Consider the following 21,654-nt stretch of genomic DNA (forward strand, 5'->3'; position numbering starts at 1 on the left):
GCGCCATCAAACGATACGTTACAGCCTCGTTTCTCGAGAAGACAATTTCCATCGCCAACACGCGCGCGCGCGCGCGCGCAAGCAATTTGGATTACAATTTGGACTTCGAACTGTTCGAACTTCGAAGGGAGCGAGCCCGGCTGGCCCGGCGCGATGCCGGCGTCGCCGGCGTGCTGGCGAGCCGCCAAGACGAGCATGCGCAGTGCGCAGCGCGCAGCGGACGGGCGTCGGTTGCGCCGCTGGCGCCGCTGTCACCACTGTGTCTGTGTCAACGACTGTGTGTTGCGCGACCCGGCCAGCCTGGCCAGCCGGCGTGATTGGCGTTCGCCGCACTCTGTACTCGTGGGCATCGGGCGAAACCTACACACTTTCAATTGCTTCGAAAGGTACGTATACACGACTCTATTACTTGCAGCATTGAGTGCTTTGGCGTACGCGGATCAAAGTAAACACCGAAGGACAGAAAGGAGACGTGAAGTTTTTAAATCGAGGCCTTTTTGAACGCCTGTGTCCCCTGTTGAAAGCACCTAGCTGTGCTCTGTTGCAGGCGTCATTTCGACTGCGTGTGCTCCAATGTAACGTCAGTCACTGTTCACACTCGGCTAGCTTTGACAGTTTGTTATCTCATGTGCGAAATAGACATAGAAACTAGGGATGTCGCGAACCACCCTAGGTTCGATTTCGAAAGGTTTCGATATTTGCGAAGCGAACTGAGGTTCGATTTCGAAAACTTTCGATATTTTCGTACCGACCGAGGTTCGATTTCGAAAAATTCGCAACTTTTGTCCACAGCGGAGTTTCGAATTCGAAAATTTCGAAGCTTTCACGGTTTCTAAAATTTCGAATTCGAATATTTCGAATATTTTTTTACTTCAGGTTCGATAAATTCGAAGATTTCGAAATTCTTTGTAAAAAAAATTCGAAAACTTCGAACGCTTCGAATTTTTATAGACATGAAGTTCGAACAATTCGAAGATTTCGAATTTCTTTTGGCATAAAGTTCGAAAAGTTCGAAAGTTTCGATTCTCTTTTAACGCTAAATTCAAAAAAAAAAAAAAAAAAAAACTTTGAAGATTTTGAATTTTTTTTAATCCAAGTTTTCAAAGTTTGAAGTCCGATTTTCAAGTTTTTCTACAGTTTCAGTTTCAAATAACGTTTTCACGACTCACTTGTTTTTTTAACAAAATCAAGTTTAGAAAAGTTAGGGTGTGATATCTAGATTCTGCGAAGTTGGTAAGGCAATTAAATGAGACGACGAGTGTCCCGGACGTGCTAGAATATTTGCCAGTGAAGAATTGTGACCGCCAGCCCCCGGGGGGGGGGGGGGGGGGGGTCTTTATCACGCAGTAGTGATTGCACGGACACACTGTTTTACGAGACTCATCCAGTTCGAAACGGCCAGGGGCGAGCAGGAGGTTGAGGCTCAGAGAAACCTTGAAGCGACCTGGCAAACTAGCTCGCCACCCCTTGCACGCTGGTAGTAATCCGATCCGGTGAAGTTTATAATTGTACTGGAGGTTTATTTTCTGGGACGGAGGAATCGCCTCGCAAAAAGCACAAAAGCCGACACAACTCGAAGTCGAGGAGCGTTCTAGCATACAAGTGGCGTCGGAAGAGGAAAAACGGGGGGAAAGAGGGTAGCGGGGGGGGGGGGGGGCTTCAGCCTTTTTCTCCCCCTTGCAGGTATTTCGGACTGTTAAAGAAAACAATACGGGGAAAGAGGGCGTGGTCGAGCTTATTTTAATCTGAAATTATTTATGCATATGTATAGCTACTATCGCTCTTCACTGCATAAGAGGTTGCTCAGATGGTCATTGTTAGAAACTCGTTGTCAGAAGGCACTGCTCGTCACATGCTTAGTGGTTCGGAAGTTCAAAGCTGTCTTTTCGACCTAAACACCTGTGCCGATAGTAACAAAAAAAAAAAAAAAAGAATAAATGCAAGAATAAAAAGCAGGAGAAAAAAAAACTATCAAGAATTCGTCGGAAGTGTTCTATTCTTGCATATTCAGAGGTTCAGAACTTCGAAACAAGTTTCTTTTACCAAAATGTGTACAGGCTAAAAGAAACACGTCCCAGGAACGTGAAGCGAAAAAAAAAAAAAAAGTTTTCTTTTAATGACGTGCTGAACTTGAACACTACTAGAAATCTTCTGCCATGAGTTAATTTATTCCTTAACGTGAAAAAACAATAAATATATTATTTTGTATTCTGCAGATGGCAATGATATGTACTGTCTGTGGTGTTAATTTAAATGCGATACCTCAAACAACTTAGACGAAAATAAATATCAAGTTTAGGTCATAATTGCATGCAGATACATGTTTGGACATTTCTTCGAAACTCACGTTGAATAACAATAATCACATGTTAAGACGGCACTTACCTACGCTATACATAGATCATTCTTAAAAAAAAGTATAACATATCTACCATAAATAGCTCCGGCTGCAGCGTGCTTCAAATCTGGCACAAACGATAATCATCAAAAACCCGTCGTCCGTCCTCGCCCCTTCGGGGATTTATTTCTTTAAACCTAAGCATGCCAGAACATTGAATTAAATGACATTGTCTTTCGTAAGAAACGCAGCACCGCGTGTAAAAGTTCGAGAAAAAAAAAATACGAATGTACCCCACTACTTGAAATCAAATGAAACCGTCCGCCGGTCTTTCGAAGTTCGACGAACGTCGAACTTTTACCCTATAAGTTCGAAGTTCGTCGAACTTCTGACTTTTCAGAATTCGAAAGTTCGAAACTTTTCGAATTTTCTTGATAAATAAGTTCGAAAGTTCGAAATCTATCGAATTTTTTGGTCAGTCAAGTTCGAAAGTTCGACAAGCATCGAACCTTGCAGCGCAATAAGTTCAAAAGTTCGAAAAAGATCGAATTTTTTAGCGTAATAAGTTCGACGGTTCGAAAAGCGTCGAACTTTTTAGCTTAACAAGTTCGAAAATTCGACCTCCGTCGAATTTTACGATATAGACAATTCGAAAAATCGAAATCTTTCGAACCTTTCAAACCGCTTGATTCGATCATCGAAACTTCGATTCGAAAAAAGTTCGCGGCATCCCTAATAGAAACCAGCGCCGCGTCTCTTTCGGATACTCAGCCTCCAGCCCCCTTCCTTCCGGCGTGCTTTCTGCCGCGCCCGTTCGGCGCATTGGATTCGCGGGCGCGTCAGGCTCGTTCGAAGAGGCGTCTGAAGCTGACGAGTCGCCGAAGTGTACCGGAGCTTCTCTTTAGGAAAGTCGCAATCGACGCTCGGCGGCTCGGCTCTGAGCTCGTACTTTTCTCCTCCCGGGTATACCATGAGTGCCGATGAACGAATTTGAAAAAGCGCTAGCGAGTGACTTTGTGACGCCGCCCAACTGTCCTTCTATCAACGGCGCAGAGCAAATAATGTACAGAAAAAAAAAAAACAAAAAAAACGCGTTTTTTATATTTTGTTGGCCATGTTTCACCTCAACACAAAGTGAATCGCGGCTGTACGTCGGTTGACTCATTATTGTGCCTAGATTGTAACGGAACCTTTTTGGTGTGATCTTATTCTGATATCGTTATATCTCGCCTTTTCATCTTGGCTGCACACCTCTAGACGACATTCTACACATTGCACTCCTTGTCGACATGTCGCTGGTGCTTGAGACTAATTGGAAGTCACTGTTTGCTCACTCCTTGGTGCACACTTTTTATGTTCAACATCAGTTATCTGAACGAGGCTCCATGAAACCCTGGAATTTGTTTAGAGGTACCTCTACATACTGTGTTAGAGTGCTGTTTTGTGCGTTGTAGGTTCGCACAAAACCAAATTGCACCTTGTAATATACCCTTTGACTGTTTACTGCAATTAAAGTTGCAATGAAACATTGGCCACGAGAGGTGACTCGGCCAAAGTGGCCAACAAATTCCTCACATAGTTTTCTCCATGGGTCATTTTGGATGTTGACAAATTTTCTTGTGAATACTGAGTGTTATGCACATATGTTTCTTCTAGTTTTCAGACAGGTACTTCAGTTAGATAAACCCAGCAAAAGCAGCAAGAGAGTCTCGTAGGGTCACACCAAGGATAATGGCATTCCTGCTCGAGTCCCGGGTCTTCTCACCGAACTTCACTGAGCATAATGGTACATTCCCTTTCCTTAACTTTGTGGGAGCCAAGGGTGAAAGACGACGCAGAGGGCACGTGACAGGCGGTCGGCGGAGAAAGAAGTCACGAGCTGGCGCGAGACAGTGCGTGCTGAGCGAGGCTGGAGCTGGGCAGGAACATCGGAGCCGGGCTGCCTGGCTTGGAGCGGTCCACCAGCGAGGTTCAAACCGGACCGGTAGAAGCGGCGAGTCCTGGCCATCTAGCCTAGGCCACGACGATCCCGGGGTGGTTCCGCAGCAAAAATCGGGCAGTGATAGCCCGGGACAGCCAGCCTACGCAGCGCTGGCATGGGAAGGACGATCCGCAGGCCTGGACACTGACTCTGACTGTGAGCTCTGATCGACGGACGACAACAAGGGTCGGCGTGCCTGGACTGCTGGCTCTGAACGACGGGCAACCGTGAGGTAGTAAACTTATTCGCTGTCTTCTCGGTGCTGTATGTCACTCCCTGGGTGACGGGCGGAGCGCATACCGATTGGGCGGTGATTATTAGTAGCTAAGCGAACTCCATTAAGAAACCAGTATTAAAATGGCACATCCAACGTGAGGCTCATTCGGTATGCCTCTGCTTCTAGTTTTCCCCAGGGAGTCATACGGATTCGTTGAGCGGGTTGTTCACTAACGCTAACAATGCCCGTTGAGACAAATATGTTGGAAGTTTGGCGACTTGTCTCACGGCAGACCTCAGCAGGTGTCTCCTCGAATCAAGCACCTAAAGGGCTCGAAGAACGAGGTTGAACACGCGCTTTCTCGGGTACCCTAGAATGGTGGTTGGCAGGAGACGGGGAGCGCGATTAAGATGTAAGAATGTCGTCTCGAGAGGGAGAGGAGAGTCACGGCATGTTCGCTGGAAGGCAGGATAACGGGTGGCAGGAGGGGAAACAGCCAGGACTCATTGCAGATTTAGGATTTAGGCTTGGGGTGATGCGGTTGGCAAGTAAGCGCTTGTCGAGGCCTGGAGTGCAGATGGGTTTTTGACAGGGGGTGTTGGAAAGATTGCGGAAATGGCAGTTGACACCGGGAACACTGGCAGACGAGATTGTCAGCGGGTGTCGGGTAAACTGGCGGAAATTGCGGTTGGCACCTGGAACGCTGGCAGGCGAGTTAATGAGCACTATGATTTGTAACTGCTGGGCCATGACGGCTAGTTTCTTCGCGTCAGTCCAACAGTCGACAAAAGGCGGAGGGACGACTCTCCCTTGAGGGGGTCGTTCCAAGAAAGCTATGAATTGATTTAGATGATTCTTTCTCGACTTCACTCTGGCCGGTCGTGGCACTGACAGCAAGACTTTTAATAAGTTATGTCGCGTCACGGCCTGGCCGGGGATGCGGCGGTAGACCTTTAGGTGGCTTGTAGCTGTCCAGCTTGCCTTGAGGTGTGAACGGTTGAAGCGGGCTTGCTCGCTGAGCGTGAACGGTGGAAGCAAGCCTAAGGCCCACTTCAGACGGGGCAATTTCCCCCAGCAACTTATTGTCGCAACACCAGCAACACAGGCGGCCTTCGTTCAGACGCTGCAACCAAATTGCTACGACTTGCCATCATCATCATGAAATTTGATTTTTCTTGCACTATATAGACGCACAACTACGTGCTAAAAACATGTTTTTATATCTTTGACTGGCATTAATATTCACTCATGTTTCTGAAAAAGTTTTTTTCCAAAAACGATCCATTTGAAATCAGGACCAAGTCTTCAGCTGTCATCCTCACCACCACAGGGGTGTCACGTGAAAATATTGCGTCCCTGATTGGCTGCTGCCGCTTCAAACTTTTCCAGTTTGTTCGAGTTGCGTGTCTGTTTTAAGCCGAACCTGATCTCAGAAATTCGTGCTGATCTGGGAAAACCTAGGGAATTACCCGCCAGCAACCTCAAAATTGCTAGAAAAGTTGCCCCATCTGAAGCGGGTTTTAGGGAACTGAAATCAAGGGCAGTGGAGCTCTGGGTTCAAACCCACCTGGAGACGTTTCTTTTTTTTTTTTTGCCTTTTTTTTAGTATACAGTATATATATATTTATATTTATAAATAATACTTTTTTTTTTAGTTTTAACGTATAGACGCATAATTTACACACTAATTCACATTCAGAAGTGCTTTTATTCGCACACTGTGGCTCCCTAGTGCTTGCAATAGCTTCTTGCTAAGCTATTGCAAGCTCTGCAAAGGGAGGGGCATCTTCCCACCCTTTGCAGGCTGTAAAGCTGTGGCTTGCACAGCTCTAGCAGGTCGCACCTCGCACACTGGCTCCATCATCAAGCATAGGGGCTGCATGAGTCGCGCCACACCGTAAGGCTATATACGGTCGGGTCACAGCACCTGGGACCATTCGTCGCTGCATTCAGCATGTGGTATGGTGGCATGGCCAGGCCATGAAGCAGGGGTACAACTTGGAAATGCTCATCTTCATCACATTTGAAGCACATTTTTTTATTACTTTTGTGTCGAGTTGTCAGCATTTTAAGGGTGAGGAAGCAAGCAGCAGCGAGAGCAAGAAAAAAAAATTGAAAGCCGCTCTTATTGAGAATTTATTACAAGCACTAGGAAGCCGTGGAGTATTCTTAAAACGCTTCTAAAGCTGAATTAGCGTATAAATTATGTGCTAGTGCCTCAAAAATAAAAAAAAAACAATTTAAGTATAATTAATAACGATAAACATATACACCAGGAGGACTTCAACCAGAACAACACAGTCTGTAAATTTGAAATTTGACACCATAAACCGCTTGGCCACCACCCAATTTTATTTTTAGGTCGTTTATCGAGGTATATGAATTTCGTTTGCAGCTGTGGGCTCCAAGAGAGATAGCCTTATTTTCATTTACTTTACTATTCCCACCAAATATGGCAAGTGACCAAGAATAGAACGTCATTTGTCGGCCGAGGCACTGTGCTTGCATCAAGGCAAACTAGCTTGCTCTTGGTAGGCTTATATTTTGTTTCATCACCCGTTTAGGATTCTGTTGTCGCTCATCAAAAGAAAAAAAAAACTAAGTCTGACTTATTCTGGTGTGCAGGTACCCTTGGCACTAAACTCTGCTAAATGGGGCAAAATATATATTATACATTTTTTTAGCAAATATGCATTGTTTTAGCAAAATGAGCTACACTATTTGACTCAGGTGAAACAGAACGAGCCTTTCCACCTGGGTCTGTTTCCATCTTTCGCAGACACTATTTCCTGGTTTTTGTGGTTTGTATCTGCTTTTGTGCCTCTGACCGGCCAAAGCATCTGTGTTAGACTCAGACTGGTTTCTTTAGGATATGTGCAGGTATTCTTCGCAGCAAATGGCTGCCAATCATGAACACGAGTTTGTTCTCGGCCACCAAGAGCAAGTATTTTCAAGGTGAGCTATTGGCTGCCTATATTTTATTTATTTATTTATTTGGTGATACTGCCAGCATTCTGTGGAATGCCCAGGCAGGAGGTGTACAAAAACAATATTCAAAGACAAGCGGAAGTAGTACAAACAAGCAGACAGCGCCACTACTCGACAAAGTGCGAGAGTAGTGCTTCAATAAAAGCATCTAATGATCTCAAATCAAAACACTTTCAAGAAGCTTATTCCACTCACACGTGGTTCTAGGAAAAAAGGATGCTTTGAACAAAGTGGTTCCACACAATGGTTCGACAAGTGTTAATTGGTGTTTGCCTCTCATGGGCCTTGTTTCGTTAAATGAAGTGTAATCACAGAGACGCGGTCGCAAATTACCTTGTATTATATTATAAAGAAACTTCAGCCGTCCTGTTTTTCTCTGGGTTGCCAAATCACTCAATCCCGATCTTGGGTACAAATCTGAAACTGATGACATAAAACCATAATGGTTGTACACAAACTGCAATGGTTTTCTTTTTTTGCACAGTCTGTAACATATCGATTGACAGCTTTGTATGAGGGTCCCATACAATACATGCATATTCTAGCATTGTTCTTATGATGGTTTTATAAGCAGTCAGTTTAGTTTCAGGTGAACACAGGTTAATATTTCGTCTTAAAAACCAGAGCTTCCACATTGCTCTACGAGCTATAAACTCAATGTGTGCACTCCATGACAAATCAGAGGTAATTAAAGCTCCGAGGTATTGATATTGGTTAACAGTATCGAGTGGTACTCATTTGATAGAATATGTGAAAAAACAAAGGGTTGTTCTTCCGCGTCAAGGCCATTTGAACACACTTTTTACAGTTTAGAATCATATTCCATTTTATGCACAATGCATGAACCAAAGATAGACATTCATTTAATTCTTCTTGATCAGACGGGTTGTTTACCTTAGCAAATAAAACACAATCGTCAGCAAAAAATCGGCTTTGTACATTGGGGTGGTGTATCTTTAAATCGTTAATAAAAATTAAAAACAAAAGTGGCCCAAGGACCGAGCCCAGGGGCTCGCCCGAGAAAACGGGCGACTTGGGGGGAAAAAACAGTCAACACTAACACACTGCGTTTAGTGTTTCATTTCCCTTGGATGCCATTTCCTATGTGTAGTGGTCTTGCATTAGTATTTTTTGTCTCCCTTCTGCAAAAACACCCAAGTTTAATTAAGACCGGGTTCTTTCTTATACATGCAGGTCTTGGTGGCAAGAACCAGCCAATCAAGGCCAGAAGTTTGCTCTTTGCCGCTCATCGCAAGTGTTTTCAAAGTGAGTGATTGATGCCTATCTGAGTTGTGTGTTTTATTCCTCACAAACACTCTATTTCCGGTCTTTATAGTGGTCTTGTGTTTCAAGGTTTTGTGTCTCTGTCTGGCCAAAGCATCTGTATTAGACTAAGACTGGGTTCTTTAGGATATGTGCAGGTATCCTTCGCAGCAAATGGCTGCCAATCAGAAACACGAGTTTGTTCTCGGCCACCAAGAGCAAGTATTTTCAAGGCGAGCTATTGCCCGCCTATATCAGTGATGTGATGGCTGCGCCAATTGCGCCAAACTGCAACAAGGGGCTAACCCTGCTACATTTTGTCAAAATATGGGTAATCTGCGCCGAGCCTGCGCCAAAGGGCCAATTTTGGTCGCCTTTCAAAACCGAAACTAAACTAAGTACCGTAACTGAGCATGCATGAGCTAGGCGGCACAAAAGGCCGCCCGACACAAAATATCCTGCATCAATCGTCCATGGTTTTTTTTAATGGTCTTTTCCCGCCATGCCGTCTCTTCTTTCACGCTCTCGTCGTCTCGTAAACAATAATCTCGTCTCGCGATTTTTTTTTTTAAACGATAGATGTTGGCGTGTGTGTGTGCTGCAACGCTAGCGTGCTGGGTAGCAGCCATGACGAGGCGCTGTGAAACGAAACTATGTTTTGGCGCGGCGGGAGTTGGTTTTTGAGCTGAAGCTCTCGCTCCTGAAATCAACGGCCACACGACATTGCAGATATGGAGCTGCCTAAACTGAAACATAAGGACCGCCGCATGTTCATCAACATTCATGTTCTTGTTTAAAACATACGCTGCTACAAAAATCCCTCTCTAACTCAAAGACTGCTGTGTCGAAGTATTGATTACCTAGGTTTCTCTTGGTGGGCTTTCTTTCGAGAGGGACCCCGGTACGTGCAAAATGTGTTCTGAAGAAAAGTTGAAGTGAGCTAAAGCAAAGAAGGGAATGTCCGCACGCTGGACCCGCAGAGAACGCTTGTTTGTCTCGAGTTCAGTCGTTGCACAAAGCGACCCTGGCTCGCGATGTCTTGCATCAATGCGCTCAGGTTCTTTTTTTCTGTGTTTAGCTCGTACCTCGCCTGCCGGCCTTGCAAGCACGCGGCGCTGGACTCTTTTTTGTCGCATGCTGGGCAGTTACATTTCGCATAGATTTTTGGCAACCAGTTGGGACCGAGCGGAGAGGCATGCTTTCGGTTTCGATTAAACAGCCGTTTCGCAAGCGCGACAAAGCACATGCACCTGCAAGCCTGCCGGAGTTGCCGGCAGGCTTGTTTAGTGTTTTACATTTAGTGTTTTACATTTCATTACTTTTGACGAAAATCTGGCACGTCGGCAATCAGTAAAACGGTGGCAAGCGGTTTTTCGGAATTGCTTGGCAATGCCTACAGCGCTGTACACTTGTGGGATGTCGCAATGTCTCTTTGGAGACATTAAAATTGGACAATCAATACTACCCTAAGCTAAAGCAAAGCTTGCTCCAGCTTTGCAGAATGTTTCGAAAACCAAAAAGAAATGTGTCATGTCATTGGCATTTCAGTTACATCTTGAAAGACTCCCAGGTGGCCAAACTTGACCATAATTGGTTTATTTCGGCGAGCAAGATTCCCTTCGCGTGTCCAGCATTTAAAACAAATATTTTTATTTTTATTTGAATATATGCTTTAAGAGCTACTTTTGCTGCTCCAAAACACTGTTTTGGCTGCTCCGAAAGGTGCTCCAAAACGGCTTAGGCCAATCACATCACTGCTATATGAGTTTCAGCATTTGTCAAGGAGCGCAAAAATCAAAGCCCGGGGGTTGGCCATTGCAAAAATGTTGACTCGGAAGCGCATAGGGAGGAAGCTTTACAAGAGTATCCACCTGCCTCTACAAGTGAAACCGAAACTAAGAATGTGGGTTCCATTTGAAAAAAAAATTGTCAGCCCGAATTAACTCAAGGCGGCACGGAGCAAACAAGCCACGGTACGAGTAGGCTTGGTTCAGGCTTTTGTAGGGGTGGTCGATGACTCGGTGTTTTCTAAAAAGTTATCTTTTTCTAAAAGTGTGGTGGTCAAATATTCGGGGATGGGCATTGAGTCAGGATCTTAAGGTAAAAATTTCATCCACATGCCGGAATTCATGTGCCTTGTCCCCCTAGCGAGGGGGACAAGGCCTTCAAAATTTTAGGTTCGCAAAATTGGTGCGTCAGTATTGACGTCTCATTTTACATCAGGCCTCTCATTTTAAAACTCACTATAAATGACATGTCTAAAATTCGTTTGGGTGTACTTCCTTCCAGCAAGTATATGGTTCTGTCTCAAAAGGTCTAATCTGATGTTGACTGCACCTCAGGTCTCAACCGACAATTCATCAGGACGAGACCCAACCGGGACATTAGGGATGAGTGGCTTAAGCAAGGAAGGCTACATATACGACAGCTTCTTGCGGACAAGAACCGAAAATAGATAGACGGTGGATGTTTCATTTGCTATGCCTTTTGGCATGCACATTCTGTTTGTTATGATTGAAAATTCCTGCAGAGTTCAATTTCAACTATTGTAAAAAACCGAGCATGCGCTCAGATCGCAGAAGCGCCTACCCTCTGATTCGAAACGATTCGCAAATAAGCAAAGGGCATACCAGACACCCATACACCTGTTTTGAGCCATGCTCAAAATATTAAAAGAGCACATAAGCGTCAGGTGCTTTGGCGTCTTTGCCACAATGGCGCCGGTTGCAGAGCTGACGGACCTGTGACTGGCACAAGCCATGGCATGGCCTTTGGGAACCAGGGAATCGAGATTTAAAAAGTAGCGCAGAAATTGGAGGCGGGTGGTGAAGGTGGGCAGAGTTAACAGAAAACAAGGATGAAGGAAGTTCATCGCATGAGGCATCTATGTCCCGTGCATATAATTTTGAGTGTGCTGTAGTTGGCTACTCAAAAAAATTGTTACTTAAACGTAACTAATCGCAAATCTCTTGCAGTTTCCACGGCCCACAAGCCAGCAGGCGCCAGTTCATTCTTGTTCAAAGGTGAGGATTCTAGATTTTCTAGATTGCTCTGAAGCAGCAATACTGAAGCCAGACAAGCGGTACGGCATATTTAATTGACGGAGCCCAAAACGACTGGGGACGCTTTCACTGAAGCTTGTTTTGCTGCAATACACGCTTGTATTGCAGCAAAACAAGCTTCAGTGAAAGCGTCCCCAGTCGTTCTGAGCTCCGTCAATTAAATATGCCGTATCGCTTGTCTGTCTGGCTTCAGTGTTGCTGTAGGCGACAAAACATGTGCCAAGTTTTGTCACAAGAGGCATATTATGTCACGCACATGTAATTTTGATTTTATCCGGCTTGGTGTGCTGTAGGTGGCTGGTCAAAGAAATTGGTACTTGGACGCAACTAATCGCAAATCTTTCTGGCAGTTTCTAAGGCCTAAGAGCCAGCAGGTCCCAGTTTGCTTTTCCTCAGAGGTGAGAATCCCAGATTCCCGAAGCAGGAATACTGAAGCCAGACGACCGGTACAGCATTTTTAATTGACGAAGCTCAGAACGACTGGGGGCTCCTTCATTGAAGGTTATTTTTCTGTAATACACGCGAGCGCAATTGACGTATGCCTAGTTACGTCGCAAGAGGTTATCTATGTCCCGCGCATGTAATTTTTTTAATCTTTCCGACTTAGTGTACTTGAAGGTGACAGCGCAGGAAAAATCGAACTCACACCAGACACTCAGGAAGACAAGCACACGCGCTGAACTTACAACTCTTGTGTATTCGACTGCTTCATTTTTCTCTTCAGCGTCTGGGTTGACTTTTCAGAACGTGATAAGTAGAAGAAGTAGCACGAAATACAAAGGAAAATTCTAAAGACAAGGCAAAAGAACAGTAAAAGAGTAGACAAATAAAGAAACGGAAAAAATATCTATACGAAACACATTTACAAATTGTCCCTCTCCCTCATCGCTATCATTTAGATAGAAATTGCAGCTCTTTGGTCGACAGCGCTATAGAAGGACTACTTACACACTTGTCCTTCAGCTGTGCTATCCTTTTTGCTTCCATTATTTCTCTAGTCAATGCGTCTCTACTCCTACTTATTACAGAACAATTTTCAAAATGTGCTATACAGCCACAATCGCGACAATGGATTCCCAAATGTCCAGCTACGACTCGGTGGGTGTTATAAAAATGCTCTCTCAAACGATCAGTCAAACACGTTCCAGTCTGGCCTACATACTCTCTACCACATGAGAGTGGGTCAGAATATACAACTCCTTCAGTACAATTTACAAAGCTCTTTTGGTGCTTTTTCGAACAACCAACTTCCCGGTGTGCCGATCCGTTTACCTTCCGGCACATGCTTAGAAGCTTATTTGGTGCTGAAAAAGCAACATGTTAATGCAGTTACTTATCTTTCTTAGACCGTGCGAAACTTTATGTATATATGGAACAACGGCCGTCCTTTTCTTTTCTGTATTGCGTTTAGGGCGTTCACCCCATCTTATTCTCTTTAATAAATCCTCTGCCACGGCTGTAAGTAATGCACAAGGATATCCTGTTCACTTTAACCTGGCGATTTGAGCATCAAAGCTAACCTTAATTGAATGAATACATGACTTATTGCTTTTCAGACCGCGTCAGGATTTTTGCAAGGTGGTTTCCTTGAACTGCTCACCGTATATTTTAAATCTATGTTTGCATGTTGGGAGGGTAACACCTTTCTCCATAAAGCAGGGGTATGCATTGGTTCATGCATAGTACCAGTTTTGAGTAACCTTTACCTCGCGCATCGGGGCCGGATCCTTTCACGTAGCTTAGATGCTTCTTCTGTTGTGAAGGTGTTTCGCTTTGTAGATGATTTTTTGATTGTGCTAGATTGTGCAGCTAAGGACTTTCAAATATTAGTCTCTAATGTTCTTTCCTGTTTTAAATCCTGTATAGATCCACCAGAAATCACTCATGAGCTCTCCACAGAAGCTTCCTTACGGTTCTTGGACATCAGATTAATTTTTTCGGAGCATCATGTATGTTGGTCATACAAACCGAGAGGGAAGAAACCTCTTAATTTTCAGTCAGCACACTCCAAGCTTGTTAAGCGAGGCATTGTTAAATTATGTCTCACGAGTGTGCTTAATAAGTCTTGTATTCATTCACTTAAGGTTAGCTTTGATGCTCAAATCGCCAGGTTAAAGTCAACAGGATATCCTAGTGCATTACTTACAGCCGTTGCAGAAGATTTATTAAAGATAATAAGATGGGGTGAACGACCTAAGCGCAATACAGAAAAGAAAAGGATGGCCATTGTTCCATATATACATAAAGTTTCGCACGGTCTAAAAAAGATAGGTAACTGCATTAACATTAATGTTGCTTTTTCAGCACCAAATAAGCTTCTAAGCCTGTGCACGAAGGTAAATGAGGGCACAGCGGGAAGTTGGTTGTTTGAAAAAGCACCAAAAGAGCTTTGTAAATTGTACTGAAGGAGTCGTATATTCTGTCCCACTCTCATGTGGTAGAGAGTATGTACGCTAGACTGGAAGGTGTTTGAATGATCGTTTAAGAGAGCATTTTTATAACACCCACCGAGTCGTAGCTGGACACTTGGGAATCCATTGTCGCGATTGTGGCTGTATAGCACATTTTGAAAATTGTTCTGTAATAGGTAGGAGTAGAGACGCATTGGCTAGAGAAATAATGGAAGCGGAAAGGATAGCACAGCTGAAGGACAAGTCTGTAAGTAGTCCTTCTATAGCGCTGTCGACCAAAGAGCTCCAATTTCTATCTAAATGATAGCGATGAGGGAGAGGGACAATTTGGAAAAGTGTTTCGTTTAGATATTTTTTCGGTTTCTTCATTTGTCTTCTCTTTTACTGTTTTTTTGCCTTCTCTTTAGATTTTTCCTTTGTATTTCGTGCTACTTCTTCTACTTATCACGTTCTGAAAAGTCAACCCAGACGTTGAAGAGAAAAATGAAGCAGTCGAATACAAAAGAATTGTAAGTTCAGCGCGTGTGCTTGTCTTCCTGAGTGTCTGGTGTGAGATTAATTTTGCTGCGCTGTCACCGCCAAGTATGGTTCACCAACTCGCCCAAGCTTCCATCCTATCGACTTAGTGTACTTTACGGGGCTACTCAATGTAATTGCTACTTGAACGCAACTAATCGCAAATCTCTCTCCCAGTTTGTCCCAGTTTCCACGGCCTACAAGCAAGCAAGCACCAGATCGTTTTTCCTCAAAGGTGAGCATTCCGGATACTTTAATTAGGTGCACGGTGTAAGATAATACTCTTCAGGTGAGGACAGCGCGCTCTTGGCCACAACCCGATGAAGTTCGCTCTTCACACTCTCTCACTTTGGTTTCAAGCAACGCCAGCAGGTGACTCATCGACCCGTGGGCACGTTCAAGACGGCTCGTGCCGCCTAATGTACCACATGCGCAGAGCTCCAGCGAGGTTCTCACACAAGCAGAAAGACCATGGTGTACCCGGGTGTCATGACAACGAGATAATGTTTTTTTGCTGTCACACAGTTCCGCCGTTTGGCCGCCGGTGACACTGTCAGTCGCGGGCACGGTGGCAGCCGAATGATGCAGTCTTTCGGATGCCCGTCGAACGAACACTATTTGATTCCTCGCGCCGCGCGTTCAGCCCCGGCGTGTCCTCAGCTAAAGAGTGTATCTTTCACCGTGGTTAGGTGCAAAGCAGGAACTGTAAAGCCAGACGAGCCGATAGGTTTATTTAATTGACGGAGCTCAGAATGATCCGTGGCAGTGGAATGGAAGCTTATTTTTCCACAATCAAACGCAGACATAATTTTGAATCTATCCGGCTTAGTGAAGGATTGCTACTTGTTGCGAACTAATCACAAATTTTTATTTTGCAGTTTCTACATGGCTACAGCTAGCAGGTGCTGCTTTCATTAAAAGGTGAGGATTTCACATTCTGTTTCCAAACAGCAAGTTTTTGAATGAGGGTCCTAAACAATTAACTTTCTTTTGCAGTAAATGCCAGATCCTCCAGTTCAGGAATATGTTAAATATATTTGGTATGGATAAGCCCAGTGTTTTGCTTCTTTATTCATAATTTGACAACAACAACACTTTTTATTTTATCACTCAGAAATACACACAAGAAGAGACTGCGTTGCAAAGAAATGTCGTGCTGAACGTGATATTCCAACTCGCATATAGTTTTATCGGCAGCCGATATAATATATTGGATTCCAATATCCATAATACGCTGAGTATATTGGAATCGTAAACCCTTATTGGATCCCCATACGACACATGGGGATCCAATAAGGGTTTATACGGTATTGGATTCCAATATTTTCAGCGTATTATGGATATTGGAATCCCATAACAAATCCTTATTGTAATACAATACAATAAATGTAATGTTTTCCAATACACTGTCTATATTGTATTGCAATACAATAAGAAGATATTGTTTACCAATATCCATAATACGCTGTTTATATTGGGGTTTTCCAATAGGGACGGCTGGATTTGTCATTGGCGTCATTGCCATTGACAATACTAAATTGTGAAACGACAAAGGTTGAAAACAAGTCGGGGTTCCGCAAACACCGAAACCTCAAAATCAATACACAGCCAGACGTAGTCGGTAGAGGCTGGTATTCATCCCGTCATATCCATCTGCATACCCTGCGGCAGCGTTGCGTGCAATGGTAAGGGGTAAAATATAGAGGCTTCAACTGCCCGCTGCCTTTTCATCTTCTATGAAATCTCTATAATTCACGGCATTCACTCTTACAAACAACACAGCCCCTCTTTACTCTAAGAAGCACAAATAGTAAGGCACAAACTGGAAACCGGAACAGCGGCTTTTGCCGTGTCCCGAACGACCTGTTCGCCTTATGAAACTTTGAGGAGATAAGTGGTAAGATTCCTTGTGCCAATGGTCCAAAATATGAGAAAAAAAACTGGGGTGGCATTGTTTGTCAAGACCATTTACCCTGTACGATGTCGAAGCTTAACAGTAAAATACGGCCGTTAAAACCTGATAAAAGGTTTTAACGGCCGATGTTTTTCGTTCATTTTTTATTAATTTGGAAACATATAACCCCAGGGTGAGTCTGCAAAGTTTTTTAAACATTCCTAAAATAGGGTGCCTGAGAAAGTGTCCTTTTTTTTTAGTGAACTAAATGTCAGAGACGGCGCACGTCAGGGACATAATAGAATTAGCAAATTATATAGATTAAGTTCTATCTTAATAAAATCGGAACTAGTAGAAATAAACGTGCGGTTCTAATTATGAGTTTGCTGAGTTCAATAAAAAAACTAATTATTCATTTTCCATCAACTAGAAGCACGTGCAAAGTACGGGGGTGCGCTAAAATAAATGCACCGCTCGTGCAGCAGGTTCAAAGCCGGCGAAAACGCTAAGAAGACTAAAATCCGCGGTTTCACAGCGCCTTCCTCCCGCCTACTGCACAATGGGTAACTTAAGCGAACCACTGCGCTTAATACGTACATGAAGTCGTCCTAAAATTGAGGGATTTAGATGATGGCCAGAAAATTCATAATTAGAACCATATGCTTTGTTTTTACTGAATACATGTTATTTAGTAAAGCCCAGGTAAATCTTTCTGATGTGTACGCTTTTTCTAATTCCTGACATCAGCCGTGACTGGCAGTTTGTTCCCACAGAAAGTGTCCCTAATTTTATAAATTTGTTATTCTTTTTAGAATAACAAATTTAGTATAACGATACATTAATTGGGTACAAACGTGAATATATTCAAGATTGATGCACACAAAGGAAACGGGTCACAGACAAAAAGGAGCACATACACAAACGTGGGAACAAGGATTGCGTACACATAATGAGCGTATTCAAAATTTAGTCGAAACACAAAAAGATAAGGAAAAATACATTTCTATACTTCAATACGAATCTCTAATCTCATATCAAAAAACAACGTCATCTGAAACTGACATTAGCACTTCTGTATCGAATAAACATACGAGCCTTGAGGTAGCGATTGAAGAAAAAAGGATCAAGTTTAATGGTTGGTCCCTTTAAATAGGCCAGCCGTGACGCTGCCCGTGGTGCAGCAGGTTGCCAGAGTAGCAGCACCGTTACATCTTCCTTTTTTTGTGAGGGATGGCGAGAGCAGTGAAGTTACGGGTGCTGCTGAAAACGGACCGCCATACCACAACCTAGCGGGTGGTTGTCCAACACGTATTTGTTTCGCGGCAGTTCCATGATCTGTGGAAAGCTGCCCTGTCTCCACTGGCGTGTCTACCACAAAGTTGCTCCGCGCAGGCGCTTGAAGATAAGTTTCACCACTGTCTGCCGAGGGGCAGGAAGAGTAAGCACGTTCTGTGGCACGGGCCTCGGGGTGGTCTGCATCTAGGACAAAGTCTTCGTAGGTAGGTTTGAGGTGAACCCTGTTCCTTCTTTATTCTTGTCTATCTTCCATGCTTACTATATATGAACGTGGAGCTACACCTCGTTGTACCTGAGCCTTTCTGTTCCACCCCCGATCGTCCCGGATTCGCACATTTTGACCCACAGCAAGAGGAAGCTGTGTAGATTCCCGATTTCGATGCTGAGAGCGCTTCTGTCCTGGTGATGGGTCCCGTGGCGCAAAGTCGGGAATCGGAGACCGCTATCTCCGTCCCATGAGCAGCTGGCTCGGGTTCCGGCCATCGTCTAGGGGGGTTGATCTGTAATTCAACAGTCCAAGCCAAAAATCTTCGTTGGCGTGAATCTTTTTTTTTTTTCTTTTTTTTTAATTTTTTCAACTTTCTGGACTCCTTTTTTGGCGAGCCCATTTGGTCAAGGAAAACGAGGGCTTTCTGTTGTGTGTACGAAGTCGTACCCGTGAGCGAACTACTGAAACTCGTGTGAGGAAAACTGTGGGCCATTATCCGAGCATTGTTCCAGTGGTATTCTATGTATTGAGAATAAACTGCTCAACTTCTCAACGTCAAGAATTCGCAGCGGTTTCTTGACTTGATTAAATTGTATCGCCAATTCATCCCTTCCTGCGCAGAGATCACTCACTCCCTGACTTTGCTCTTGCGCAAGGGCGATAAATGGCGATGGGGGGGAGGAGCAGCGCGACGCCATTCTTCGCCTCTCGAAAGCAATGTTCCGTCCTCTCTCTGTTTTATACTTTCTGTTATGTAGTCATCACGGACGTCGCCTCTTTGCAGTTGCCGGATCTCAATCGCCCATTTGTTGTTCAAACAGATGCCAGCAAATTCGACCTCGCCGCCGTCCTGCTTCACGAACTCAACAACGTCCTTCGCCCAGTCGCCTTCGCCAGCCGCGCGCTGACAGCGGCCGAGCGGAACCATTGCGTGACGGGAAAGGAATGTCTCGCCATCATCTTCGCCCTCAAGAAGTTTAACATGTATCTCGATGGTGCTCCCTTTCAGATCCAGACTGATCACCAATCGCTCTCCTGGCTGAAGAACCCTGCAAAACCCAGCCGGACGTCTTGCACGATGGGCTTTGACACTACAAGCGTACGACTACTCCATCGCGTACAGGAAAGGAGCGACTAAAGTCGTGGCAGACACATTGTCACCGGCTCCTTTGCAGTTCTCTCCCACTCAGACAGAACCAAAGTTCGTGAGATTAACTCACATCGTGGCCAACACTTCGGGGTCGCGGTGGGGGACGTTGCTGAGCCGAGCAGACCTCCGCAAGGCTCAGCAGGAAGACGGACTTTGCCGACGCGTGTGCGAAGGGCTTGCAGTACAGAGAGCAGGCAGCACCGGACGCGACGGCGAGTACGACTCATACCTGCTCAGCAAGGACGGAGTTCTTCTCCGCTACATCCCGCAGGCAGACGATGACACCGATGGATCGCCTTTCCGGATCGTGATACCTCGTAAGCTGCGCAAGTCATTTATCATGTATTTCCGTGATTCAGCATTAGCGGGTAGTAAGACTTACGATAAGTTATGTCGTGTTGCGACTTGGCCAGGAATCAGGCAGGATGTACTGAAGTATATTCGCAGTTGCCCGGTGTGCCAGAAGGGGCAACCGCGCGGACGCCATCCACCAGGATTATTGCAGCTAGCCGTAAGCCAGTCGCCTTGGCAGATTGTTACTTGTGAAATCATGGGACCGTTTCCGCGTAGTCCTCGCGGAAGTCAGTATCTACTGGTTGTGACCGACCACTTCACCAAGTGGGTCGAACTGTTTCCCTTGCGGAAGCTTCTTTCGCAGCGGATCTGGGAAGATTTCCTGTCCGTCTTCACCAGATTCAGCTTCCTGGCAGAGCTCCTCACGGACGGTGCTTCGTACTTTCGGAGCAAGATCTTCGTCAACACCTGCGCAGCGCTTGGAATGCAGCAGAAGCTAACGTCGCCATATCACTCGCCGGCCATCATCACGGAGAGGGTCAACCACAACCTCAAAATGATGTTGATCTTCCACACACTCCGTCACAAAGACTAGGTTGCCAAACTCGACGAGATGGCACTCGCAACGCGCACAACAATCAACCGGTTTCACACCTGCGCTCCTCAACTTTGGTAAGGAGACGACCTTCCCAATAGAAAACTCATTTTCATACACAGGTTTCACGCAGAATGGACGCCCGTATGCGCAGTTCGCTCAAGATGTCTATCGCCGACTCTCGTCGGCCGTTCACGAAGCACGAGAGAACCTCCACGTCGCTCGTCTTGCCGCCCAGTACAAGAAGGGCCGCCGCGACGTTCAATTTCAGGTTGTAGAGCTGGTACTTCGCCGGACACATCCCCACAGTGACTCGTCAAAAGGCTTCACAGCATCCCTCGCGAACGGCTGGGGGGGGGGGGGGGGGGGGGGAGGGTCCATCTTCTTCCCGCGGGTCTGCCCTTTTTTTTCGCAAAGGGGCAATTTTGTTCGCGAGTGGCTCCGAACCTGTTTGGCATATTGCAACCAGACCCGTTAATTCGCGTTATTTTTTCTATCTGTGTGTGCGTTCCGTATCGTTCTCGCAAGATCGCCACTACCACCAGGACCTGGTCCGCCGCGCCCATCATTTCAGGCGGTTGGCGGCGCGTTACCCGCCACGCCATGAGCAAGCCAGTGTCGCGACCTTGACGGTGTTGGCCCAGGACCGTCCGGTGGTCTGGGCTTCGAGGCTGCGTTGTAGGGAGCAGCCTTGGCCCGAGCGCGGCACGCCCCCGGACACCATCCCCGAGCCCTTCCGGGGCAACACCGTGGAAGCCCGCCACCCACAGGGGCCCGTGGCCGTTTACAACGTGGCGGAGCGCCGCCTGCTGTGCCCCGTTTCGGGTGCCGGAGCTCCACCGCCCCACTCACCTGGCGGATGCCCTGCACCAGGCCCACGTGGCCGCGGACTGGGCGCGCCGTGCTGCGCCACCTCCTGCGGCTCCTCCAGTGGCCCCCCGCCTGTTGGAGGTGGCCGAGGTCGTCCGGGTCCTCCGCCTTGCGCGCCCGGACCTGCTCCGCGATCCGGACAATGAAGAGGCCATCCTGGACCTTGCCCTCTATTGGGGGAAGGGGGGGGGGGGGGCGCTCGGCCCGCCACGCAGCGGCGAATGCCGTTAGCAACGGCGAGAGGCTATTCCCACGCCCGCCTAGAAATTAGACGGCCGAGCCCGGTCAGGGGCGATAGACCATTTACGAAAGTCAGTCAAGCAACTATGAGATACCGAAACCGCCGCCATTACTGCGTCGTCGTTTCGGGAGCCAGCGATGGCAGGTGCTTGTTGCAGTACTCCCGGTACCTTTGGCTACGTTCCTTAGGAACGAGTGACTTTGCCTTCGCCGTGGGGCACTGACCTCACAGCAGTTCCGCGTAGCTTTAACAAGTGTAAGATAGAGGCGTACCGCGCCTCGACACTCGCTTCGAGCCGCCAGGTTGCCCTAAGCAACAAGTTCATCACCG

General features: G+C 46.0%; 1 protein-coding gene across 1 annotated transcript in view; it reads right to left on the reverse strand.

Annotated features, from left to right (window-relative positions):
* LOC120846850 overlaps positions 1-21,244 on the reverse strand; it is a 36,540-nt gene extending 15,296 nt beyond the window's left edge. The window contains exon 1 of the mRNA XM_040218745.1: positions 21,066-21,244. Within this exon, the coding sequence (XP_040074679.1) occupies positions 21,066-21,238 (173 nt within the window). The 5' untranslated portion in view covers positions 21,239-21,244. The remainder of the gene's footprint in view (positions 1-21,065) is intronic.
* Positions 21,245-21,654: the final 410 nt, after the last annotated feature.

The sequence above is a fragment of the Ixodes scapularis genome, unplaced genomic scaffold (assembly GCF_016920785.2).
Source record: "Ixodes scapularis isolate PalLabHiFi unplaced genomic scaffold, ASM1692078v2 ptg000005l_1___fragment_3__unscaffolded, whole genome shotgun sequence".
NCBI lineage: Eukaryota > Metazoa > Arthropoda > Arachnida > Ixodida > Ixodidae > Ixodes > Ixodes scapularis.